This window comes from Podarcis bocagei (assembly GCF_964188305.1).
Source record: "Podarcis bocagei genome assembly, chromosome: 4".
NCBI classification, from domain to species: Eukaryota; Metazoa; Chordata; class Lepidosauria; order Squamata; family Lacertidae; genus Podarcis; species Podarcis bocagei.
Window position 1 is genome coordinate 95039534 of NC_138128.1, and position 22780 is coordinate 95062313.

The 22780-nt window shown below is 46.1% G+C and overlaps 1 protein-coding gene across 2 annotated transcripts in view; it reads right to left on the reverse strand.

Annotated features, from left to right (window-relative positions):
- FGFRL1 (fibroblast growth factor receptor like 1) overlaps positions 1–12631 on the reverse strand; it is a 181004-nt gene extending 168373 nt beyond the window's left edge. The window contains exons 1-2 of one of the 2 annotated variants that reach the window (XM_081191723.1): positions 12536–12631; positions 10438–10546 (exon numbers count right to left, since the gene is read on the reverse strand). In XM_081191723.1, coding sequence (XP_081047849.1) covers positions 10438–10546; positions 12536–12616 — 190 coding nt within the window. In that variant the 5' untranslated portion in view covers positions 12617–12631. Of the gene's footprint in view, positions 1–10437; positions 10547–11861; positions 11941–12535 lie in introns of those variants that run through there. The other variant, XM_081191724.1, reaches the window with a different exon arrangement.
- Between the last annotated feature and the right edge of the window lie 10149 nt (positions 12632–22780).

Here is a 22780-nt window from a genome sequence, read left to right on the forward strand (position 1 = left end):
CTAGATGAATTCATCTGTTGTAAGGCTTGCACTTGCTGTGCGTGAGATGAAGGATAGTGACGTCAGCCCTGCTCTCTGCTGGGGTACGAAGCAGTTTCCCAAAGGGGCCTTCACCACACAGCCAATCCGGCCATGTCTGTACCTGCCTCACGTCTGACATCACATATGTGGGGCAAGTAGGTACCGTTTGAGGAAAATGGCCTCGCAGACCCAATTGGTGGGCCTAATCTGGACCGCAGGCTAGAGATCTCCCCACCCCATAGCTGTCAACTTACAACCTTGAAAATAAGGGACCAGCAGCCCAAATAAGGGACCTGCAGCCTCACATGTTCCAGGCACTCCAGTCTTCCTGTCCTCCTGCAGTCTGGTCAAACTCATGCTGGGTAGTTTCGAGAACACTGTCCAACCAACTTTGTAACCAGAGGTTCCACTGAATAGAATCTGAATCACATGCACCACAAGGCCTATGCAGCCTCAACTTAAGATGGCTCCCTGGCCTGGCTTTGCACTGCAAAGTTTGCAGCAGCACGTGCAACAAAATGGCGTCCAGCATTCAAAACCCCCCTCAGATTGCATTAACTAGCCACACACAAGGCATGCAAGCTCCACCCCCCAGTCGTTCTTAGACTTCTTATTGGGTGAGCAACACAGCCAAGCAACACAGTTGGAGCCTCCCTCCTCCCTGGCCGGCAGGGAGGGAGGAAGGGAGAGGAGCTGCTTCCTTTGAAATTTAAGGGACATAATTTAAGGGACATCCATCAATAAGGGACAGCAGCGGGGCATGGCGCTGGAATAAGGGGCTGTCCCTTAAAATAAGGGACACTTGACAGCTATGCCCCACCCCTTCTGCAACACATCTTACCTAGTCATTGATCTGATTGATTTTCCCTCCCGACCCCACAGAAACTTTAATCTGGTACTGCTCCTATGGATCACCCCCATCTCTCATTCTTCATAATTTGGCCTTAATGCATTAACATTTTACAGGGCCAAGGACAGAAGTTTGTATCTTAGATTCAGATAGGTACAAGGAACCATCACAACCTGGTTTGTCAGCTACTTTTCAGAACAATTAAACTGCACTCTACATGAATGGATGTGTAATGGAAGGAATGTGATCCAAGCAACACAACATACTACTTTTCCGGAATTTCCATAGGGGCCTTTTCACTGCTTACACTAAATACCATTAAATTTGACAACCCATTTTGAAACTGCCCTGGTAGGTGTGGGGGACAGCTATGGCATCCCCCCCACCAAAAGTTAAAAACAACCACTGCCCAAGTTTTTTCAGTTTCTTCTTTCTTTCTGGAATTATCAGCTCTCCAGTTCTTCAGGTACAAATACGGACAGTTCCAAAAATACCCATTAAAAAAGCAACAGAACCTGAGAGGCATCTAGCTTGTGACACATCTTCCATTACTCCTTCCACAGTCACTTGACAGGATACCTAAGATTGTGTAAATCTTTCATGAAATAAATTTAACAGGCATGAAAAGAAATCACTTTGTTTCCTGCCAAGAGTGAAACTTTTCTTCAGCAATTATGAGAGGGGAGGGGGGGCTGGAGACTCAAAAAGGACAAAAATCAAGACAAATCTAAGTTTTCTCCAAGAGGTCTCTGTTCCCAATTTACATTTTTCTTCCTTTACTGACGTTCAAAATTAAGTTTGAGCACTTAATATAAGAAGTAGCCTAGAGTTATTGGCTGGATTTCTTCCTGAAAATTGGATGGGTTCTGATGAAATAAAACTTAGGTTATTCAGAGCACTGCTGGATACCATGTTTCTACAAAAACACAATGGGGAGACTGTATAATCAGGGCAACTAACCAAAATGCAAGGCAGCGATGTTTATCTGACTTGTGAAGGGAGGGGGGGAATCGGAGAGGCGCTTGGATTTTGAGGGTAGGCAGTTTGCATTAACTCATAAAATGCAAGCTTTGAACCAGTATAGTAACACAGACACTGCACTCACTTTAGAAAGCACCAACAATTTGCATGGTTCAGCTACAAAGATCCCTGCAAAAAACTCCGGTCTGGATTTCCAAGGTTCTCTTGGGGCTGTGTTTCCTGCCCCTGTTTCCCACCCTTAAGCTTTTGTCCCTGTCCAGTTAATGACTAATTCTAAGGCCTTTTGATGTGTTCACCTATTTTCAAAATTGTGAAGTCTGAAGGTAGCGAAGCTGGGGTTTGGAAATAAAGGCACCCTCATCGGAGAGCCAGGGGTGACTGCAGCTTTCGGCTGAGTGAACATTCAATGAAAAATGCTGGTTGGTTGCCATGTAATGTATAAAACAGCTCTCAGGCTTGCAATACCACATCACAAAGTGACACTAAATAACGGGGGGGGGGAGTGTTACTTTGTCTCAACTGCAGGCAAATTTACTAGGCCAGATGTTTAGAACAGACCAACTTACTTGCAACAGATGCAATAGGCCAGAGAAAAGTTGGTGAGTATTGTGGGCAGGGAACAAAGACTGTGTAACTTCCAGAATACGGAAGAAGAGTTACTATAGCTTCATAAAACACTCACTTTATAACCAAGAGGCTAATACTATACTAGCAGTGACCTATGAAAGAGTCTTCACAACCCCACAAGAGATAAATAAATGCCTGTGACCTGATGGGGTCAACAGATACACCACCAGATTAGAACTGATGTGGATAATCACTTTTGTTAACTCTTCCAACGGAGCTCATAGTAGCATATAGGTCATCCCATTTTACCCTCACGACAAACCTGTCAGGTAGGTTAGATGAAGAGACAGGGTCAAGGTCACCTGCAAGCTCCATTGCTGTGCAGGTATCAAAACCTCGGTTCTGTCCTCCTCCTGTTCCTTGCACAAAAGGATTTCATTTTTGCCACCAGGGAACAGAGATATTTTGGGCTTGCTCCACACTCGTCCTTCATCTTCCTTGCTCAAGGGCTGTCACAGTTTTATTTCTCCCAACATGTTTTTAAGTCAATGTGATATATTCAACTAAACCATCTCATCACTGCAAGTATTTGCACTTGTGCCCTTCTCCTCCCACCACTGCTCTACGCTCTCCCCAAATCTTCTCCAAGGAGTTGGGGAAATCCCTAGACCAGATTTAGGGGGTACAAAAGGGGAGGAGAATGTTCCATTGAGGAAGCAGGAAATATTGCACTGATAGAACACTCACCTTGCGCCATGTTGGGATTACAGTGGTACCTCAGGTTACATACGCTTCAGGTTACATACGCTTCAGATTACAGACTCCGCTAACCCAAAAATAGTGCTTCAGGTTAAGAACTTTGCTTCAGGAGGAGAACTGAAATCGTGCTCCGGCGGCGCAGTGGCAACAGGAGGCCCCATTAGCTAAAGTGGTGCTTCAGGTTAAGAACAGTTTCAGGTTAAGTACGGACCTCCGGAACGAATTAAGTACTTAACCTGAGGTACCACTGTATACCCATTACCTTGTCTTCAGGGGCACTGTTTTTGTTTGTTTGTTTAAACAATTTGTGTTCCACTTACTCGTGGTTATCTCTAAGCAGTGTACACGACCCAATACAATAAGACCAAAATCATGAAAGAAAGCTATAAAATCAAGAGTTTGGTTAAAAAGCTTGCGGGAATAATAAAGTCTTCAGTGAACGCTGGTAGTTCAACAGAGAAAGGGGCCTGTCTCGCTTCAACTAGAAGGGACTTCCACAAAATTGGGCCCACTCAACGCATGACACCTTGCGGATCTGAGCCACAGGGAACCACTAACAGTGGCTCCCGCAAAGACCTCAGTGGCTGGGTTGGAATATAAGCTGTTCCAGAGGTATCCAGTTGGTAAGGGCCTTGTAAATTAATGCAAGAACCCTGAACCTGGCCAGGTAGCATGTGGACAGGCAATGCAAGCTTTTGAGCCCAGGACTTATGTGCTGGCTATGGTCTGTCCCCATTGACAGTCGAGCCACAATGTTCTGCACCAGCTGGAGCCTTCAGATCAGACCAAAGGGTAGCTCCACACAGACTGCACTGCAATAATCGACTCTTAAGGCTACTAATGAATCACTGTCTGCTATACTGTGGCAGAGCAATTCTCTTGCTCTTTCTGCACTGGTGCCCTCCCTCCTTCCCAGGACTAAAAGCAACAGTGAACTTTGCCTGACGAACCATCTATTTTCTTTTAGTTACACTTCAAAAGGATTTTACTTGCCATGCCAAAAATCGTGAATCGCTGCAATGCAGATTAAGAATGAAGGTCTTAATTCCAGTGACCCCTCTCACATAAGCGCAGGCCACATTTGCAGTTTTTCACTGCAAGTCCCACATTTTCACCTTTTGACTACATTTAAACGATAAGATTCCTCATGAAAGGAAATAGATCAGAAGCTTTGAATGAATCCCCAAACAGGGCAGGGAAAGTACAGTGGTACCTCGGGTTACAAACACTTCGGGTTACAGACTCTGGTAACCCAGAAGTAGTACCTCAGGTTAAAAACTTTACCTCAGGATGAGAACAGAAATCGCGCGGTGGCAGTGGTAGGCCCCATTAGCTAAAGTTAAGGTTAAGAACAGTTTCAGGTTAAGAATGGACCTCCGGAACAAGTTATGTTCGTAACCCGAGGTACCACTGTAATAGGAAAACCCAATCCAAGTCAAAAATAGGCCTTCAAAATTTACCATGATCCCCTGGAAAATGAAAGAACTAAACTATTTGGGCATATTGGGTGGTATCCAATGTAGCACTCATTTGAAGTCTCTCAGTGGTATACAGTGGTACCTCAGGTTACATATGCTTCAGGTTACATACGCTTCAGGTTACAGACTCCGCTGACCCAGAAATAGTGCTTTAGGTTAAGAACTTTGCTTCAGGATGAGAACAGAAATCGTGCTCCGGCAGCGCAGCGGCAGCAGAAGGCCCCATTAGCTAAAGTGGTGTTTCAGGTTAAGAACAGTTTCAGGCTAAGTACGGACCTCTGAAACGAATTAAGTACTTAACCTGAGGTACCACTGTATTTGTTAAAATGGATTTTAATAATTGTGTGAAATTAACCATTAAGTGACCTGGAAGAACTTATCTTCTCATTCCCTAACCACTGGACATGCTGGCTTGGTCCAAGAATATTTGGAGTGTACCACATTGGCTCTTCCTGCTATAGACCATGAGAGGAACAAGAGACTGCCCTGTATTTTCACATTGCCGGGAAAAACCAAGAACTCCTGACTAAAGAGCAATCTACACAAAGAACTATTCCAGCTGAAACTAAACACATGCTCCTTGATGTAAAAGTGAAACAGAAGGCAAACATTTTGACATGAAATAAAACAATCATTTTTTTCATATAACCAAAGGAAAAGAGTTTCCACTAAGCACTGCAACACTGGGATTAATTTGAAAGCAGACCATTTGAAGGGGAAGAAACCATGATTTTACAAGTCAGTGCAGACCAGGTTGGGTGCTACAAATTTATGGAGAAGGAGAAAGCTGCATTGATAACTCTCAAACTCAATAAGTAAAAGGCGGCATTCAGAGTATTCCCCCAACCCAAGGCAAACTAAAAGGTCTTTGTGTGACTATCATGGAGTTTACATACAATGTTAAAAAACCTGAACCAGTCAAATATCAGATTCACTCGATTCATTTTTCTGTGAGTACCATAGACGAAGCTGATTTAGGTAGCAATAATATACATGGGTGGTGCTGTGGTCTAAACCACAGAGCCTAGAGCTTGCTGATCAGAAGGCTGGCGGTTCGAATCCCCGCAACAGGGTGAGCTCCCATTGCTCGGTCCCAGCTCCTGCCAACCTAGCAGTTCGAAAGCACGTCAAAGTGCAAGTAGATAAATAGGTACCACTCCGGTGGGAAGGTAAAAGGCTTTTCCATGTGCTGCTCTGGTTCGCCAAAAGTGGCTTAGTCATGCTGGCCACATGACCCAGAAGCTGTACACCGGCTCCCTTGGCAAATAAAGCAAGATGAGCACCGCAACCCCAGAATCGTCTGCAACTGGACCCAGCGATCAGGGGTCCCTTTGTCTTTTTAAGATACACGCTTACCTAGGACTAAGTTTCAAAGTCAATAGGGTGTGCACCTGAGAAGGCAACCTAAATTGTACTGCACAAACACACACACAAATATGTTACAGTGATTGTTAATACACACGAAATATTTGTTAATCTTATTTGCTGCCATAGTGTTCTGTCTAGTCAAGTTGTATGGGATCAATTTCAACCTGTTACCTCTGAGGATGTGGACAGGCTGCATGGACGAGTAAAACCAAACCACCTGTCTTCTTAACACTTGCCCATCCTAGCTCACAGAAAGGAGCTAGATTGGGCTGGGCAATGGACTTCATGGGTTGGTGAATGCTTCCCTCTTGGAGGGAGCCTTCCCAGAACCCCTTAAAGAGGTGGTTATCAAGCCGCTTCTTTAAAGAAGCTATTTGGACCCCACCACTATGGCCAATTATCACCCAGTCTCAAATATTCCATTCCTGGGCAAGGTGATTTGAGTGGGTGGTTGTGGAACAACTCCAGGCTGCAGGTTATTTGGACCCCTTCCAATCGGGTTTCAGGCCCCATCATGGGACTGAAACCACCTCAATCGCTCACTTGTGGGGTACCTGAGGGCTCCGTCCTCTCTGTCCACCAATATGCAGGTGATGCCCAGCTCTACCTCTTGTTTAAATTGGGCCCAGTGAAAGTGGCAAATGTCCTGTGTGTCTGGAGACGATTGGAGGATGGATGGCAGTTAACGGATTGAGGTTGAATCCCAACAAGACAGAAGTACTGTTTTGGGGGGACAGGTGGCAGGCAGGTGTGAGGGACTCCCTGGTCCTGAATGGGGTAACTGTGCTGCTAAAGGACAAGGTGGCCTTGGGGTCATTTTGGACTCACAGCTGTCCATAGAGAAGGAGTTTAATTCTGTGTCCAGAGTGGCTGTTTAGCAGCTCCATCTGGTACGCCACCTGAGACCCTACCTGCCTCCACACTGTCTCGCCAGAGTGGTCCATACTCTGGTTATCTCCCACTTGGACTACTGCAATGCACTCTATGTTGGGTTACCTTTGAAGGTGACTCGAAAACCACAACTAATCCAGAATGCAGCTGCCAGACTGGTGACTGGGACTAGTTCTGAGTGCCATTCACAAAGACAGGTGCCCAGTTTAATCTAAGCACATGCACATGTGATCACCTGACCATGGAAATTCCACAGGATTGTTATCCCAGAATGACTCCTTGTGATGTCAGCCCTCAGGGACATTTGAAGGCTCAGAGATGAAACAAATTCTTGGAGTCCCTTGTAGCACCTGTCCTATTATACTTCCAAATTTTCCAGCCCAATATAATCTGGTGTATCATCCAGGAGCCCGAAACTGATGCAAAAGCTTGCCCAGGGAATCTCGAATGCTTGTGTAATCCTTTCAGATTAGAGGAAAATAATGTACGTGACGTGAGAAGTACAGTGGTGCCTCGCAAGGCGAAATTAATTCGTTCCGCGAGTCTTTTCATCTTGCGATGTTTTTCGTCTTGCGAAGCACGGTCCGTCGCAACTGCGCCTCTTCATGCGGCTTTAAGAAAAAAGCGAACAAACTCGCAAGACGTTTTCGTCTTGCAAAGCAAGCCCATAGGGAAATTCGTCTAGTGAAGCAACGCAAAAACCGAAAAACCCTTTCGTCTAGCGAGTTTTTCGTCTTGCGAGGCATTTGTCTTGCGGGGCACCACTGTACAGGATCCAGGAATTTTAGAGCACGTCCAAATACACATGGAAAAGAATATCACACTCCCTTCATGCCATCATCTGGCAATACTCTTAATTTTACTTGAATCGACATTTCTGAGTTTAATTCTGTTTCATACAGAGAAATCCCATTTTGTTTTCGAATCTGTATTTTGCAGCTCAGTGCAAATGTTCTGACCCACAAAGTCCAAAAGGACTATCAGACTGCGCAAATCAAGTGCTCTACATCATTCTTCTTCCCAAAGCTTCATATCTGAACATTCCAGAATCCTGGATTTATTATTTATACGTTGATGCATCTCTATGCTGAGGCCACAAGGTACGTTACAGAGAACGTTCAAAAACTACAGGGCATTGAATCATAGAATTGTAGAGTTGGAAGGAACCACAAAGGTCATCTGTTCCAACCCCCTGCAATGCAAGCTATCTCATTTACTCAGCTGTGTCGCCCATAATGCAACCATCTCCTCCAAAACAAGCCCAAGAGCAGCCACTCTCCATCCTCATTCTCAAATTAGTTTTACCCCAATCCCTCCTTTCGTCTCCATCCTTCCTAACCCTAATAGACAATTCCTGTTTATTAAGCCCACGAATGGGCAGCTACTGCAAATTCGTAGGTGACTCTGTTCTCCAGACACCACTGCAGTGAGTGGGAATGCAGTTAGTCACTCAAACCAACCTATTAATGTATGGTCAAGTTGCATAATAAAGTTTATATTATCTAGTAAGAGCTTCATAATTATGGCACATACTTAAGACAGTGTGGCCTCTTAATGTCTTACCAACTGGGGAGCAAGAAATCTCATTTTCTTTACGTCTGGAAGTAGAGCAAAAGTTTTACCACTCCATTATTAAAATCTGGCAGGGCCACAAATATAAGAGGCAGCTCTACCCTGCAAGCTACCACTTAGATGTTCCTGTTCTTACCCACCCAGTTATTCCTCGTTAACACAAATTAACCATGTGACTTCACCCCATGCTGCACCCAAAACCTGAGTGGTTGAAATAGGAAACTCTTCTATAATTGCAGTGAACATCTACCTGGACCTATGGGGGAAGGAACACACCACAGGCACACTTTAGAAACTGTGACGCTTTCTAGCAGAAAATGATTCTCCATTCATTTTGAAATATACTACAGCTTTTTTCAGACTGCAACAAAGCGGTGATCTTTAAGCCTGCCACTTTATCACACTGACATACCGTGTTCCATCAACACTGCATCGTGGAGCTGTAATTATAGCTTTTTCTTTTAAAAAATCACAAACCTATTCTTAGCAATCAAAAGTTCACAAATGTTCATCATTTGTCTCAGGTATCACATTTCCTCTGTAGACAAAGCCCAAAAGAATAGCCATTGTGCTCTTAGTTTAATAAAATATCATTACTCGGGAGACTTCAATGCAAGTGCCACATTGCATTTTGAACATTCAGTTAAACAACTGACAAATAGCATTTCAAATCAGTTTCACATCCAAAGTAAACACAACACCCTTATTGCCTGTAAGTCATTCTGGATCCTTCCTTGAGTTCTGCATGATATATGAATCTAAATGTATGACATCGTCTCAGTTCATTCCGTAGTGTGACTGGTCCTTCAGGTCTTTCAAAGTCATATACTATTTTCTTTTCATAAGGCATGCAACATAAATGGCAGATATATGCTAGGGAATGAGTACAATAGAGGAAACACACATTAATCAAGTGGACACTAATTCTTGGAGCAAGGCTTTGACTCCCTTCCTCCCCAAGTCATATCTGGTTCATCTACAGTACTTCCAAATTCACTGACAGTGGTTCTCCAAAGTTTAGGCAGTTTCCCCCATCCCTACCTTTGAGATGCTTCCATTAAGCTATGACTCTTCCCTATTTCCGCAGCTCACGGGTGCAGAGTTCTGGCATCTATCAGAGTTCTGGCACCTGCCTTGAAATGGTATGAACCAGTGCTTGTACCCATCGTCAAAAGTACACTAAGTAAAATACCTAGTTAAGGTGGCTTTAATTGAACAGTGCTCTCAACAGGGGATTTTATGTGTCAAATGAGAAAAACATTTTTTGGTTCCCAGTATTTCTTAGCGTCAACATGACTGCTCCAGCCCTCTGATAAGGAAGAGACAGCAACAGCTCCCCTAACTGTTCCTCTGTTAAGTTCTATTCTTTATAAGGAATTATACACTCTACTTCCTTGGTTATTGTTTTTCCTCAGCCTCCCTCTGGTAATGCAACCTGTTTAAGGGAATCTGATCACACACTGAAACCCCAGTGCTAAAATATGTGCTAGCTGTTGAGAACTGTCATTTGCCTGTCACTTGGGTGAACTTAATGGATTTGTTTGTTTAGTTTAGCGCTATTGGGAATACACAGAGCCCGGCTGGGAGAGATTACAGAAGGGGAGAGGCTCTCCTGATCCACCGAGGAATGCAATTGTTTTCCTTTTACTCCAGACTGAAAACTGGAAGCCAACTGCGTATTTTCACACCTAAGAAATAACAGCAACTGGAAAGCCCCCCCAGAGCACACCTGCCTGGCAGGAAAGAAGGACCAAGAGAGAGTATAATAGTTCTGTGAGACAGAATGCCCCATTTGCAAAGAGAAAGCAAGCTTTCTATGCAACAAGGAACATTATATTATTAGAGGGTCTCTGGAAGGAATTCAAATGCACACAGACAGAATGTATTCCAATGGGGCAAAAATACAGAGCACAAACCATTTGCAGGCGGCCTGAGGCCCTCTCTACTTACCTCTCACAGAATCAGCAAACACAAGAACGCCCACAAAAAGCAGCACAAACTGAATTTCCATTTCAAAAGCTGGGTTGTCTCTAGTTTCCAATTCGTTCTTCTTTCCAACCTGGAAATAGGAGAGCGGGGAAAGAGGGGAGGGGAGAGAGAGAGCTGTAAATATCAAATGCCGAACTCAACACTTTATATCAGAATTAAAAAGAACGAAAGTGGTCAGTAGTAAAGATCAAAACGCACTGCCGTAGTTTTAGAAACACACAATCAATTAAACTGCATGTGTTTTTTTCAAAAAGAATCACAATAATAATTAGCGCTGCCCTTAAAAAGATCCTTTGCACTTCTTAAAAGGGAAGAGGGGTATCCGTAATAGAGAAAAGCCGTTTTCTGCATAACTGCTAATAGTGCAGCTTTGCATCAGACGGTCTTCAGCAGTGAGTAACACGCGGATTCTCTGAAGCTCGAAGCGCACCGGTTTAAATCGTTTCGTTTCTTAAGTACTTCTCCAGCAGCAGTACTCTTGTTTTGAAAGACCAACGCGCGCCCCATCCACGGCCGCGAATCGCCCGCTCCGGCTCTCCCAACACGCGCCGAATTCCTCCCTCTTGTAAACTCCCCGATTTAAACGTTCTCTGCCCTCGGGACACACAACAACACTCCGGGTCGAGCCTCCGACAAAGCAAATAATTACACGCTGCCATTACCTTACAAATTTGTAACGCCGCGGGGCGCGCGGGGAGAGGGAGGGTGCCGGGGGCGAAGATACACGTGCGCAGCATCCCCACGACAGTAAGCACGCGTGTCTTGGGCGAAGGCCGAGGGGGCCCCCCACTTCCAAGCTTGATCGAATTAAACCCTGCTCCAAATTTGCTGTAGCTCGACCACCCTCGCATCTACATGGCGGCGGGGGGGGGGGGACCAGTGGCGTAGCGTGGGTTGTCAGCACCCGGGGCAAGGCAAGTAATTTGCGCCCCCTAACCCTAACCCCCAGATGTTGCGCCCGGTGCGGCCGGCCCCCCTTCACCCCCCACGCTACGCCACTGGGGCGAACGACCGAGCGAGCACAGCCTCGCCGCTCAAATGCCCGGCGGAGTCCGGACACTGCCCCGATCCGCAACCGGCATCGCCGCCGACGGGCTGCCCCGCGATCGGCGACGCCTCCTGCCTGCCCTTCCCGCCCGGCAGCGGGCAGTTCCGACGGCGCCGCTCGCTCGCCGCCGCCGCCCTCCCGCTTTCCCCGCAGGCAGCCAGGGGACTCCGCTTCCCCTCGGAAGGAGGCTGCCGCCGCCGCCGCGCGCTTTCCCCGGGGCTGGGCAGCCGCGAGCCGGCGGCGGCGGCGGACACCTGGGACACCGCGGGCAGCCGCCGCCGCCTGCCTCCCTCCCTCCCCTGGAGGCGCTGCAGCTCCACGGGCCCCGGACTCGTACCTGGCGACGGCGGGGTCTCCTCACGCCTCGGGGCGCCTGGGCTGCCGCGCCGCTGGGCCGCCGCCGCCGGCGCGCGCTCCGCCTCCCGCTCGCCCCATGTGCCGCGACGCCGAGCGGCCAGCTCAGAGTCCCCTCAGCCGCCGGACTTGGCGCGCACTTGTCGGAGGCGCCGCGGCTGCTCTCCTCACAAAGGAGCCGGGCGGACCGAGGAGGCACCGGCTCGGGGCGCTCGGACCCAGAGGGCGGCGGCGGCGGCGGCGGCGGCGGCGGGGCTGGCTCGGGCTGCCGGTCCCTGCGAACGAGCGAGCGAGCGGGCGAGGGTCGGAGGGAGCGATGCCGCCGCCGCCCGGGCTGCGTCCGCCTCAGGGTCTCGTCGCGGGGGGCGGCGGGGGCGGGGCTTGGCTTCCCCTTCAGGCTGCGCGATTCTGGGCCGCCCCGCCCACCCCCAAACTTCGCACCAATCGCGCCGCCGCCCCGCCCCGCGCTTAACCCTTCGCGTGCCGCGCCTAGAGGACCCCTCGGCCGCCGGCCAGGAAGATGCCGCGTCTGTTCCTCGCGGCCCGGGAAGGAGCCTCTCTCCTCTGCCCGGCCCGCGGAGCTAGTGCGGCTGCGAAAAGGCGATGCCCCCCCCCTGGAAGGAACCACGCCCCCCTCCCCCGGGGCTGGCGACCCACCTGCGCAAAAGCCTCCCCCGGGGCGCCCCCGGGCACCGCTTTGGCGATCAAGAGCTTTCTCTTGGTCCAGGCTTCCTCCATCCCTTCCGCGCCGTCTGGGCTTCTGCGTTGCCAGTCCGGGGGCGGCGGGGGAGGTTGTATTCATTTGATTTTCTGATTCGCTCCGGTATATTTGCATTGTTATGCGTCTGCTGAAATGCAATTCTGGACCTTGGAGCTCATTGCAAGCTCATTGCAAACTCATTGGAGTTTGCAATCCAAACCCTAGGAGCTCCCCCATCCTTTTCCAGTCGGGGAGGAAGGCAGCTGCGCGCCCCTCGGAGATCCTCAGTCTCACCCCCAGGACCGTGAACCGCTCTTCGTTGCCAACACCAGAAAAACAAATGGGAGGGAAATTGGGTTTCTCAGCAACTAAAATATTGGTCTTACCTTTGCGAAAGCCGCAGCAGCAGCAGCAGCTCCGTTGCTCCTCCTGGGGCGCAATCACACGCGCAGTGAAATAGCGCCGCGGGTTGTGCCGAAGGCATTCTTGGTATCAGTTTTAATCTGCGTTCAAACTCTTAATAAGGCTAAGTAATTTGTGCTGGCAAATCACGAGCATCAACAGCAGAGCGGCAACTTGGGACGAGCATGTGTTTTTTTCCCTTCTCAAACCATTTATCCTTTTCTCTGTGACACCTCTCACTCTTTGTATTTTCCTGAATGGCTTTGGATAGGAAAGTGGATTGCTATTGTGTGCTGCTTTTTCCCATGATCTTCAGGAATTCAGAGAAGATGTTATCATACCCATTTAGTCTCTTTTCAGGAGCTGATCGCCCCTTTTCTGTTTCATCCTCATAGAATGACTGACCATTTACCTTGGCTTCTGGCATGCAGACCATTCATTTATTAAGTTCCTTCTCTACCTGGTTCTAAAGTTTTAGCCTTCTATTATCTGCTATTGCAACTTATCTCAAGAAGGAGGAGAATTGCTTGGGCAATGCTAAAATACGAAATACTTCTTGTGATAAAGGAACGGATACAGCTTGCATTTCTCTTCTCATACATTTCAAAAGGAGTTTGAAATGGATGGCTGTCACTAGTGTGTGTCAGATCAAGTTATAAAATCATTTCTACTTTCTTTGAGGTATTGAACCAATAGTGCTATAACACTCTGTGTTGTGTCGCGAGCATCTTTTGGCCATGCTATTTTCTGTGCAAAGGAAAAATAAAACTTCGAACAATGACTGTGGGACTTTGTTATGGAAACACTCCCGTGGGAATTAGCAATGCTAGAGGCATATCACTAATGATAGGGACACGCGTTCCATAATAGTCCATTCCCATTTTGGCTGACATTTCATCTCTGGTGTTCAGTGCATTCGGCATCAAGCTGGCCAACATGGACTACAACTCTCCCTATATGACCAATATGAAGTAAAGTAATTAGTAACATGGAGGGCAACGTAACGGAAATGTTGTATTTGGCTATAAACCTTCGGATTCTAGCTATTCCTTTGAAGAACTCACTTGTTTGTTCCCTTGTGAAGCACCATGTGAAGCATCCAAAATAGGCACATAAAGCAGGGCGCATGCTTAACTAACACATCCATTCAGAGCCTCAGTGGGTCATAGTTAATCAACTGCTTTCCTAGCAGCCTTGGTTCAGTTTACAGTGGTACCTCGGGTTACATACGCCTCAGGTTACATACGCTTCAGGTTACAGACACCGCTAACCCAGAAATAGTGCTTCAGGTTAAGAACTTTGCTTCAGGATAAGAACAGAAATCGTGCTCTGGTGGTGCGGCAGCAGCAGGAGGCCCCAGTAGCTAAAGTGGTGCTTCAGGTTAAGAACAGTTTCAGGTTAAGAATGGACCTCCAGAATGAATTAAGTACTTAACCCGAGGTACCACTGTATATCACTTTTGCTGAAAAGTCTGACTCCACCAAGGGCAACCCAGAAACCTGTTTCACTGCTAGGAATATATGGAACACTGAGTATGTACAGTGGATTTTTCAGTCCAGTTGTACAGCACAGACACACTTAGCCCCGGTCACCTCTATTGCTCCAAACTATTGACAATTCCACTTGCCAGAGTTCCTTGCCTCAGAGGACAGGCGCACCACAGAAGGCCTTCAATATATGTGCAGGCACATATGGTGACAGGTGGGTCTTCAGGTGCCCTGGTCCTAAGCCTTTAAAGGTCACAGCCAACACTTTGAACTGGGCTCAGAAATAGACAGAGCAACTGGTTTAGGAGGAGCAGCATGCATGCTGAGCTAGCTGCAGTTTCCAAAGAGACTTCAAAGGCAGCACATCTAAAGAATCATTGAAAGGTCCAACCTCCTGCTGACGCGGGGAATCCACTACTGCAGCATTTCTGATAGGTGGTCATCCAGCCTCTGTTTAAAAAAAAATCTGACAAATGTCAGTCCCTCACCTTCCTGTTCCACTGTCAAACAACTTGTGCTAGGGAATTTTTCCTAATCTGAGCCCATTGGTTCTGTTCTTCTAGGTTGTTGATATCAGTTGTATTCAACCAACTTTTACTCAAAGAAGACCAATTTAAATGACCAGCCATGGTCATTAATGTCAATGGCTCAGCTCTGAGTAATCTTTCATTGAATACAACCCAGCCTTTGCTCTGCACTGGACACCGCAGTTTAGGTGAGGCCTGAGCATCTTGTGATCTGGACATTTGAGGGGGGTTTTTAACGGAATTTTTAAATTAAAGTTCCACAAAATATCAACAAAACATAGAGTTTCTCCCCTCTTCCCTTGCCCCAAGAAAAGATTAGTTTATCAAAATTTGCCATGAGCTTATTTGCAAGTTTGGTGGATGCCTGTCATTGGAATCTTCATTTGAGTATCAACAAAATTGTCCGCATCATTTGCACTACTCAAAGCATGCACACTTTTTGTTATTTTTTTCAGACAAGGCAATTGTCCATGCATTCTGTTGCCATCATGTGCATAGGTGCTTAAGTCCATCCTGTTGTTGTTGTTGTTTAGTCGTTTAGTCGTGTCCGACTCTTCATGACCCCATGGACCAGAGCACGCCAGGCACTCCTGTCTTCCACTGCCTCCTGCAGTTTGGTCAAACTCATGCTGGTAGCTTCAAGAACACTGTCCCACCATCTCATCCTCTGTCGTCCCCTTCTCCTTGTGCCCTCCATCTTTCCCAACATCAGGGTCTTTTCCAGGGAGTCTTCTCTTCTCCTGAGGTGGCCAAAGTATTGGAGCCTCAGCTTCAGGATCTGTCCTTCCAGTGAGCACTCAGGGCTGATTTCCTTGAGAATGGATAGGTTTGATCTTCTTGCAGTCCATGGGACTCTCAAGAGTCTCCTCCAACACCATAATTCAAAAGCATCCATCCTAGTTCTGTGCAATGAGAAGTTGTGCAGTTTGACCTGATCTCCTTTAAATATTATGAACAAACCCAGAATATTCTACTGTTCACATGCCAATTTGCAATATTGCTTATTTCCTCAAATGCTCTTTCCCAGAATGGCTGTGCAAGTTCACATAAGCACCACATGCAGAATGTTGTACCAACTTGTCCAGCACATTGATGAGGATGTTTTGCCTATGTAGCTATATTTTAAAGGTGTCAAAGGCTGTCTATAAATTAACTTAAAAAAAAATTTCCTAATACGGGTTGACACTGAACTTAAAGGATTTTTTTGCCCATAAATTGTTCCAGGCAGCCTCTTCAATTTCAGTACCTAAGTCTGTTTCCTGTAATTGTTTGATGAGAACTGTCAAATAGATCATTGAGTAGCCATGTTCAAATATATAAAAGGATGTCACATAGAGGAGGGAGAAAGGTTGTTTTCTGCTGCTCCAGAGAAGCGGACACGGAGCAATGGATCCAAACTACAAGAAAGAAGATTCCACCTAAACATTAGGAAGAACTTCCTGACAGTAAGAGCTGTTCGACAGTGGAATTTGCTGCCAAGGAGTGTGGTGGAGTCTCCTTCTTTGGAGGTCTTTAAGCAGAGGCTTGACAACCATATGTCAGGAGTGCTCTGATGGTGTTTCCTGCTTGGCAGGGGGTTGGACTCGATGGCCCTTGTGGTCTCTTCCAACTCTATGATTCTATGATTCTATGATTCAATGAGTATTTTGTACAATATTGACAAAGAAATGGTTGAATCCTCAGTTACATTCAAAATTGAATTTTCAAAAGATGTCAATAGCAGGAGGGCTTGTGACTTAACTGCGGAGTTTGAAATGAAGTGTATTACTTAGTGAATAATTAACCCATCGGGACACTATTCTTAATGTATCCTAGAATTGCATAACATTTTAAAAAATCACTCCACATCACATTGCTGACTCATGTTTCATTGATGGTGTCACCAGTATATGCAAATGTCTGGCTCATCTAAGACTTTATTGAACCTTTGTTCTCATTAATGATGGAACTCACAGGTGGGTAATATTTTTATATTTCTTTCTTGTTTGTAAAGGAACTCTTTGTATGAGTTAATTCTATATTATCTGAACCCAAAGAATACTCATTGATGATTCCTCATATTTCTGGAAAAAAGAAACAAGTGGGGAACTGCAGCTTTCTGTCCTGGGCCCGTTGTTCAATGTGTTTATAAATGACTTGGATGAAGGAATTGAGGGGATGTTCATCAAATCAGCAATATCTGGCAATCTGGGCAGCTTAGTCATATTGTGTAGCAGACAGCTGTTCAGATAATTGCTAGAGAGACATTATCTAAATATGATGAGTCAGCTGTAAACCTATCTGAAGTAAGAGGAAAATATCCTTGTTATATTGTAAGAAAGTATTATAATGAAGCATAATAAAATATTTCATTTTAATTTAGTGTTGTGTACTACTAGGCTGAAATGTTCCATCTGATCAAAAATGATGCAAACCAATCTGAAAACACTCACAAAATAGACTAAATACAAGAAAAGGGTCCCTGCCTAAGCATCTGCTACTAATAACAGTATTTCTTACAGTATTTTGTTTTTTGCTGATACAGAAGATGCACAGCTAATTTAACACCACCACCACCCGAAATCATATTGCCGTGGCAATTGCTCTGAATAGGAAATCTCAATCACACGTTCTTTATTCATCTCAGCTCATAAGTTTTCCACTGTTTCTATATACAAAATTCATTTGAGAAGCATCCAAGAAACAGACTAAACAAGAAACAGGAAACCAAAAATGAAATTGTTGAAGTTTTCTATAAACACATGCCATAATATTATTACAACAATTTCAGTGGCACATTACACTAAATTCTTATTGCAATAAGGTTGGCACCACTCCCTAGCACCTACCCATGAGGCAAGGTGAGTCCAGCATCCCAGGCGGAGGGATCCACAGGGCCAGCAGATCCCAATGTAGATCTTCATAGCATCACAGAATTGTAGAGTTGAAGGATTTCTCCCTTGTTCCTGATGTAGATCTTCACTCACCACTTCCGTGGAAAAATGTCTTGGGCCAGCCTTCTCCCCAGTGTGGATTAGAGCCTTGCAGCAACTACCTCTATCTACAAAGGTCATTTGTTGTTGTTGTTTAGTCGTTTAGTTGTGTCCGACTCTTCATGACCCCCTGGACCAGAGCACGCCAGGCACTCCTGTCTTCCACTGCCTCCCGCAGTTTGGTCAAACTCATGCTGGTAGCTTCAAGAACACTGTCCCACCATCTCGTCCTCTGTCGTCCCCTTCTCCTTGTGCCCTCCATCTTTCCCAACATCAGGATATTTTCCAGGAGTCTTCTCTTCTCATGAGGTGGCCAAAGTATTGGAGCCCAGCTTCACGATCTGTCCTTCCAGTGAGCACACAGGGCTGATTTCCTCAAGAATGGAGAGGTTTGATCTACTTGCAGTCCATGGGACTCTCAAGAGTCTCCTCCAGCACCATAATTCAAAAGCATCAATTCTTCGGCGATCAGCCTTCTTTATGGTCCAGCTTTCACTTCCATACATCACTACTGGGAAAACCATAGCTTTAACTATACGGACCTTTGTTGGCAAGGTGGTGTCTCTACTTTTTAAGATGCTGTCTATGTTTGTCATTGCTTTTCTCCCAAGAAAGTTACAAAGCTCATGGACCTGTTTAAATTATTTCCTCTCTCCCCTGGCTGGTGGATCCGGGTCATGTGAGGAACTCAACATAGTGCTAAGGAGATTGTTCTGTCAAGGCAAGAATTTAAGTTGACCAGATGGAAGCATCTCCTCTCTCCTCCCTGCACGTCTTTGGTGTGGAGGTTCTCCTGACCATCACCACCCAAGCCAAGTTTGTGGGGAAGGGGCAGGAAAAGGGATGCATGGGGGAAGAGAGGGTCAAAAAGCCCCCTTTGCACTAGTGGAAGGCTTGGTTCTGACTTCTGCTAGTAGTTCAATCCAACCCGAGGGGTTTTCAATTGATGCAAATGGTGCTTCTGTTGAAGCCCCAGTCCTTCTGTGAGATATGGCAGTAACTTGGGCAGCTGGTATGATCACTCCTAATCACCTTCTCCCACTGAACATGGGTTCAGCCAAGTCCTTAGCTGACCAGAAAGAAGAAGGAGGAGGAGGAGGAGGAGGAGGAGGAGGAGGAAGCTCAAATGCAAGTGAGGAAGCTACATCTGCAGCAAAGAAGTAACCCTTCCCTTTTGCCATTGCCTTGCACAGTCCTGTCCTTCAGAGCTTTTCTGAGTGGTCTCCAGCATTCTCCAGTTTGGCGCACAAAGTGATCTGCCGTGACTTATTTGATGAACACTTTGAGGATAAATTCACACTCACCTCAACCTAATTGTCAGTAGTTCAACACTTCAGCCATTGCATGCTGTGTGTGTGAGAGAGAGAGACAGGCAATACCTACTAGGTCTGTACACAGCCAAACCCAAGACCTACCCAGTGGTACCATACTCTACATCTCTGAACTATGTCTTATTACTATAGTCCTAGTTTGTGTAGGATTTTGAATGCTACATGTTTGTTGCCACCTAGTGACCAGAAGGAGGAAAACCGTTAAATATGCTTTTCAAAGTTGGCGCTTGCCAAAGATGGCTAAGCTGAAGTTTCTGATAATACATCATTTTTGTAAAAAATGCCTGGCATTTCTGTTGAAGCTTCTATATATTTTTGATGCATGTCTTCCATGAAGCAGTAAATTAAAAATAGTGGGCTGGCCTCCTGTGTTAAGGTTTATAGAATGCATTCTGAGACCTTTGGACTGTTCAAATTGTGTTTGTGTGTCCTCAAAAATTATAGAAGGGGCTTCTGAGATTACATCTGCAAGCTCTTTTAGTACAACTTTAGTCCCTTGGGTACAGCACATCAGGCCCTGAGGATCTTAATTAATTTAAAGTAGCTAGGTGTTCCCTTACCACCTCTTTTCATCTCCTGGGATGTTGTTGTTGTTGTTTAGTCGTTTAGTCGTGTCCGACTCTTCGTGACCCCCTGGACCAGACCACACCAGGCACTTCTGTCTTCCACTGCCTCCTGCAGCTTGGTCAAACTCATGCTGGTAGCTTCGAGAACACTATCCAACCATCTCATCCTCTGTTGTCCCCTTCTCCTTGCGCCCTCCATCTTTCCCAACATCAGGTTCTTTTCCAGGGAGTCTTCTCTTCTCATGAGGTGGCCAAAGTATTGGAGCCTCAGCTTCATGATCTGTTCTTCCAGTGAGCACTCAGGGCTTATTTCCTTAAGAATGGATAGGTTTGATCTACTTGCAGTCCATGGGACTCTCAAGAGTCTCCTCCAGCACCTTAATTTAAAAGCATCAATTCTTTGACTATCAGCCTTCTTTATGGTCCAGCTTTCATTTTCATACATCACTGCTGGGAAAACCATAGCTTTTACTATACTGACCTTTGTTGGCAAGGTGATGTCTCTACTTTTTAAGATGCTGTCTAGACAGCATCTCTTGGGATACAGCTCCCCAATCCTTGCATTGTTTATTCTGTTATCACCAGGCTGGACACTGCTTTCCTTTTGGGTGAAGACAGAGGCAAACTAGGTGTTGAGCAGGTCTGCTTTCTCTCTGCCCACGGGATTTAACACAGTACAGTCATACCTTGGAAGTTGAACGGAATCCGTTCCAGAAGTCCATTTGACTTCCAAAACGTTCAGAAACCAAAGCGCGGCTTCTGATTGGATGCTTTTTTTTGAAATTTACTGACAGGATTGCAGGTTTGCCTGAGTGGCAGATTAGATAGATAGATAGATAGATAGATAGTAGATGATAGATAGATAGATAATAGATAGATGATAGATAGAGAGAGAGAGTAGAGGGTGGGGAAAGAAAGACTGGCCCTGGATTGGAAGAAGGTACCGTCTGTCAAAGTGGAGTCCAGCTCCCCTCCCCCCACTCCCCACTCTGGTGTTTTCCATACATGGTGACTGTTTCCTTTTGTTTCTGTTCTGGAGACACTCAGTCTGACTTACTGCTTTTTACTCATGATTGCCAAAAAGGGTTGCACAGCCCATCATGATCCATGCGTATCCCCCAGGGCCGGCCCAAGATATTTTGGCATCTGAGGCAGACCCAAAAATGGCACCACCACCCCAGGGAAGAAGGGGTCAGGGAAGATCTGCATCAGAAACAAGGGGTGAGGAGAGAAAGGTTGACATTGGGATCTGCCGCCTGAGGCAGTGCCTCCACCTTGCCTCATGGGTGGGCCAGTCCTGGATATCATCCTGTGTACAGTGCAAATCATCTTGATTCAGTTCGTATGTCTGACTTTGGCCACACTGGTTGCATTGCTCTAGTTGTTGTTGTTGTTTAGTCGCTTAGACATGTCCGACTCTTCGTGACCCCATGGACCAGAGCACGCCAGGCACTCCTGTCTTCCTCTGCCTCCTGCAGTTTGGTCAAACTCATGCTGGTAGCTTCAAGAACACTGTCCAACCATCTCATCCTCTGTTGTCCCCTTCTCCTTGTGCCCTCAATCTTTCACAGCATCAGGGTCTTTTCCAGGGAGTCTTCTCTTCTCATGAGGTGGCCAAAGTATTGGAGCCTCAGCTTCAGGATCTGTCCTTCCAGTGAGCACTCAGGGCTAATTTCCTTAAGAATGGATGCGTTTGATCTTCTTGCAGTCCATGGGACTCTCAAGAGTCACCTCCAGCACCATAATTCAAAAGCATCAATTCTTCGGCGATCAGCCTTCTTTATGGTCCAGCTCTCACTTCCATACATCACTACTGGGAAAACCATAGCTTTTACTATAAGGACCTTTGTTGGCAAGGTGATGTCTCTGCTTTTTAAGATGCTGTCTAGGTTTGTCATTGCTTTTCTCCCAAGAAGCAGGTGTCTTTTAATTTTGTGGCTGCTGTCACCATCTGCAGTGATCATGGAGCCCAAGAAAGTAAAATCTCTCACTCTTCCATTTCTTCCCCTTCTATTTGCCAGGAGGTGATGGGACCAGTGGCATTGCTCTAGTAAGAAGTATTTAACCCTCACCATTTCAGTCTGGGAAAGGGCTTTGTGCATCAAGCATGTGTTCTGACTCAAGCAGCCCAGTCCCTTCTCAGAAGCAAGTCCCACTGCTCATTTCCATCTTCAGGGGGGTCAAGAAGTTTTTTTCCCCGTAGGCCTTAGTAATTCTTTTGAAAAACAAGTGTTCTTGTCACCTTGCCTGAGAACCAATGTGTATTCTGGCCAGCATTTAAAATGTTAAAAGAAGCAGAGAAACATTTGGAACGTAGGAGATGCCAGGGTCTGAGAGGGGAAAATTTGGCTGCTTTTTATGTAACCAAAGAAGTGAATTTCAAAAGCTATATATGTGTTTCCTGCTTTATATTTCAGTGGCCAGTTTTTCAGCATATCTTGGCATGCTGAGAAAATGCGAACAGAGAACTTTTAAACACACAACCTGCAGTGTCAGCACTGAAATAGCTGCTCTTAATAAACAACGCGGCCACATTCTCTCCTTTTCTCCTTGTTTTCTTTTATCTTTCACACAGACAGGCCTCAGGCATTTAACACATAAGGTATGGGCTTATAACCATGTGGTGACAGAAAATTGGTTTTAATTTTGTGGCGTAATGACCAAGAAGCTGCCTTATAACTGAGTCAGACCACTTGCCCATCAAGCTTGGCACTGCCAGCGTTGATCACAGCGCCATCTTAAGCATATCCGGCGCCGTAGTGCAAAGATCCCTCCGGCGCCCATTTGATCCATTCTTCCTGATACTCCTCCTCCGCGACCAGAAGGAGGAGGAGTATCAGGAAGAATGGACCAAATTTAATGATTACTTAGCTAAATATGTCAAGTTAAATTAATTGGAAACAGCTTGCAGTTACTC